General features: G+C 47.3%; 1 protein-coding gene across 2 annotated transcripts; it reads right to left on the reverse strand.

Moving 5' to 3' along the window:
* Window positions 1–6: 6 nt before the first annotated feature.
* Window positions 7–4,054, reverse strand: LOC116844282. Of its 2 annotated transcripts, none has more exons than XM_032815605.1 (2): window positions 3,690–4,054; window positions 7–3,117 (listed from the first exon to the last, which is right to left on the reverse strand). In XM_032815605.1, exon 2 carries the CDS (start codon window positions 3,092–3,094, stop codon window positions 1,748–1,750), a length of 1,347 nt encoding a protein of 448 aa, XP_032671496.1. In that variant the 5' UTR covers window positions 3,095–3,117; window positions 3,690–4,054; the 3' UTR covers window positions 7–1,747. The 2 variants fall into 2 exon arrangements, with proteins under 2 accessions (XP_032671496.1, XP_032671495.1); XM_032815604.1 differs by having other exon boundaries at window positions 7–3,202; window positions 3,690–4,053.
* Window positions 4,055–4,416: the final 362 nt, after the last annotated feature.

Here is a 4,416-nt window from a genome sequence, read left to right on the forward strand (position 1 = left end):
CTCTCTCTCTCTCTCTCTCTCTCTCTCTCTCTCTCTCTCTCTCTCTCTCTCTTTTCCCCTTCCTTTACTCGATTGCAACATCGAGTTAATGCGGAGCGATAATTCACGTAATTTTCGGACAATATTAAGCCACTCGGTGGCAGCTTAACCCTATGTTAAGCCGTACGCCGTAGAAGGGGTTGCAATGTCGGAGAGGAAGGGCGGCGTGGGCGATTCTCGACGGTGGTTGGAGGCCGGCTGTATTTAAAACGCGAATGCGCGCCGGCCGATTCGCCGTTTGAAGTTAAATGGAGTGTAAATGGCAGATAACAAACCGGCACTGTTTCCGATTACGGCATTCATTGTTTCCTACCATTATGCGCGCTCCGACGGTTTGTGTGTGACGCGGGTTACGGTTTACGATCTATTTATTGCCACACCGCCCTCACCTCCGTATACACTGCCGAAATGCGCTTTACACCACGCTTGCACAACCCCGCCGCACGCAACCCTTTCGCGTCTCCGACCGCCGACGTTATCCCACTACCACTATCGTCACCACACCCGGATTCGCCACCCGTTTCACCTGTCCGCCGCCGTAAATACGCGACAAATATTTTAGTTTCGTGCGCTGTGGAAATGGAGTCATTCGAATGGACCGTATGTAATTTGCGAGCGTGTCGAAATACGACCGCGATTATTTGCTGCCTGACAATTTTAGCACACGCTACTTTTCCATAAATATATGTCATTTTGGGCGCACATTATCGCGACCGTTCTCGTGCGACTATGCTCTACCCGTTCGAAACCTATACTTTCAAATCAAATATATAATTCACTTAGAACATAATTCAAAATTCTGTAAAATTTTCATCCGCCATTTTATGCGGATGTTTCTCATATTAATGAGATATTCAAATTTGGAGGTGGCATAATGTGCATGTATCGTCTTTACACAATTGTGTATGTGCACATGTAGATCTGTTAGTAGAAAAATTTAAAATTTGCCTTAATTTTCAAAATTTACGACATTTCGCTTTTTAACATTCAATTTAAAAAGTAATTATTTCTTTGCCCCCTCAACACGACTAAAATAATTAGGTTTAATAATCTCATGTTAACGATATACGCTGTTGTTTATTTACACGTTACCCTTAAAGTGCAGACACTTCTTACTTTACTTATTTGAAGAAGAGTTTTAGATTTATTTACAAATTGATCCTACCTAATATTGACTAGACAGGGAATGTTTTGATTGCAATGAGTGAAACTAAAGCGTGTATACCACGCAACCAACGTGTCGATAGACACGTCCATTAATCTCTCCGTAGACATTAATTTCTTGTTGTACACATATACAATGTATAAGTGCCACAATAGTATCCCTTAATAATCTCTTTAGAGGACACACAGGGTGGAAAGGAAAATTTATAGATGAATAGTTGCTAGGTAAATCTGCGGAACATTATGTGTGTTCGCGACGCAAGGAAGATGTATAAAAATTCGATTAACCGGAATTACCGGGAAAAGATAACATTAAACTTTTCGTAATTGCGATACGCAATACGAACGTTCACACACTACGTTCACGATATCTCGACCTCTATCTCGATCTAATGGGACATAATATAATAAATAAAGAATGACACCATAGATATCGTTACCTAAGCGCCATAATATCCGCTATTTTTTATCATCACCTGAGGATTCAATTCTCGAAAGAATATCCAGCCGTTAATATATCGTCTTCGGACGGCAGTTTTCGACGTCACTTACTATGAACAGGAGTGGCCCTTCTTTTAATCTCGACTTGTTCGACAATGCCGTCGCTCTCCTTATCTTGATGAGCGGTCATATGTCTGGTAAGGTGATGCCTTTCACGGAAGCTCTCGTCGCAGACGGGACATCTAAGCTTCTCCTCCCTCCTTCTTCTCGCCGCCTCGCCCGAGTTCTCGTTCTTGTGGTGAGACCTCATATGGTATACCAGGTCAGAGGTCATCCGGAACGACAGATTGCATTTGGCGCAGACATTCTGCGCCGGCAGTGTCAGAGCGGCAAACGACGGCGGCAAGAGACCAGCCACTCCGGCGGCGGTCGCCAAAAACCTCGGCCTGGCAAGAGCATCCGCCATCGGCGGGAAAACGGAGATGGGGTTGTAGGGTAAATTCGGGTAAACCGGCGGTAAATCTGGTCGAAAAGTAGGCACCTTCGGACTGGGCACCTTAGGCGGTTGAGCAATCTGCGGGATTTTCAAGTTCTCCAGCAAGCCTGTTTGTCCGGTCTCCGAGCCCATCAGGAAAGGGTATGTCATCTTGGTAGGAAACGGCGCATACTTGTAGCTTGTTGCACCGGGCAAAGACACCACCGGTGGACTGACGCTGCTCTGATAGCTTGCCCGGTCCTCAGGCGATATCGACGACCTGGGCGAAGTCTGTCCATCTTCGTTGAAACCGTTTCGCTGGGCCACCAGGTTGACCTTTGTGAAGGCACTGCGGGACTCTCCGTGACGGTCGGTCGCGCAAGGAATACTACTCTCGTAGACTTTCGCGCAAGCCAGAACGGAGGGGTCTGCTGATTCCGGGCAGGTGCTTAAGATGGATTGATGAGTAGAGAAAGCGGGTGGACTCGGAGTCTTTTGAAGTCGACCAGTTGACGCGTATCTTCTGCCATCAGAATCCGGAGAAAGCCTCGGCAAAGTCGGCGTTAGCGTTCTCGGGGATACGTACGGCGGACTCAACGAGTTCTCTGTGCAATGTGGCAGTCTTCTTCTATCTGCGCCGCCAGAGTCGTTGTCGTAATGTTTGATGGTAAGATTCTGCGGCAACCGATCGGTGTCCAAGACATTGTCTACGGAGATATCATCTCGCGGTCGCTCCCTTCGGCTAGATACCAGCCTCAATTTCTCGCTCTGACGACGCGCCAAGTTCTCGTCAGGCGCCACTAAGAAAGCAACGTCGAAAGAACGCTTGTTGGCTCGCTGAAGGGGGTATGAAGCGTCGTGCGTGACGTCGCTGATGGATGCCGGGCACGACGACAACGTCAGTACCGTCGTGGTCGGCGTCGACGTCGCGGAGGCAGCGCGTTCGATGCCACCCGTGCGATCTTCCATTGTCATCCTGCTCGCCCCGTATGATCGACCTGTGACAATGGATGGTGAGCGCAAATGTCACATCGACACGGAGTGATCGATCGTTCATGATTTGATACGCTCAGCACAGATGTCCTATATTCGAGGAACGTGAATCAAAACGGGTGTTATCACCGAAACTGCGCAAAGGAAGCGAAATATGCAGACTCTACTTTATATTCGAACGAATGTAATGAAAATAAGCATCGAATGTTAAATTTATAAATAGATGTAATTCGCAACACTGACTCTACAATTAATCGATTAACTGATAATGGAATGTGATAACGAAGATATCACCTCAAGCAACACGTAAATTGGAAAGAAGTTTTTAAATAGCGAGCGAAAGATTAGATTTACGTTCAAAAGTTTCTGTAAGTTGTTGTAAACATACACTACCGCTCAAAAATTTGAAGTAGTCCATAATTTTACGGTAAAATAATGTTGTTTTTACTGACACACATAATTATTTTATTTAACATATAACACAAATTTTTAGATGTTCCACATAAACTTTTAAATGGTGATGTATGCATTATACTGCAATTTTTACAAACAACACCAAATAACAAATTATTCTTACCAGATTGCGACAAGTGTGTTCCGAGCACACAAGGCCTGCGAACCGCGCCACCCTCTCGAGGGTATCTCTACTGTCTTCCCTAAGACATGAAAACCGCACTTTTCCCACAAGATTTCTTAGTCCAAGACCTCCACAAGCACGCGAGCCCGAGATCAAGTACAGGATGAGCGAAAGTAATCCTCTAACTGGACTCACCGATCTGGTGCACAGTCCGGGACACACTAAAAGTGGCGAACACTCGAAGTCGTATCGGTGGTCCGCGTTAAAATGAGGGTGCCGTTCGCGCATACCCCGTATTTAGGAGTTGCTGTGACCGAGAATAGCACGAACAGCAGCAAGTGGAGGCGCAACGAGGGTGGCACCGGCCAATGGCAGCGTTTGTAACGTTATACGGGGGTGGAGCGTAGCAATGGGGTGAACATATTCGCTCGTCGGGATGCGTCTGCTAGCACCGTCCAGACCACGCCTACATATTTCAGGTTCGACACATGTGCCTGGGATCGTCGTCGCCGTCGCCGCCGTCGTCGTCGTCGTCGTTGTCGTCGTCGTCGTCGTCGTCGTCGTAATCGTCGTCGTCGTCGTCGTCGTCGTCATTGTCGTCGTCGTCGTCATCGTCGTCGTCGTCATTGTCGTCATCGTCGTTGTCGTCGTCGTTGTCGTCGTCGTCGTCGCCGTCGTCGTTGTCGTCGTCATCGTTGTCGTCGTCGTCGTCGTCGTCGTTGTCATC

This window comes from Odontomachus brunneus, unplaced genomic scaffold (genome assembly GCF_010583005.1).
Source record: "Odontomachus brunneus isolate Ranch 3 - 2012 unplaced genomic scaffold, Obru_v1 Obru_scaffold_040, whole genome shotgun sequence".
NCBI lineage: Eukaryota > Metazoa > Arthropoda > Insecta > Hymenoptera > Formicidae > Odontomachus > Odontomachus brunneus.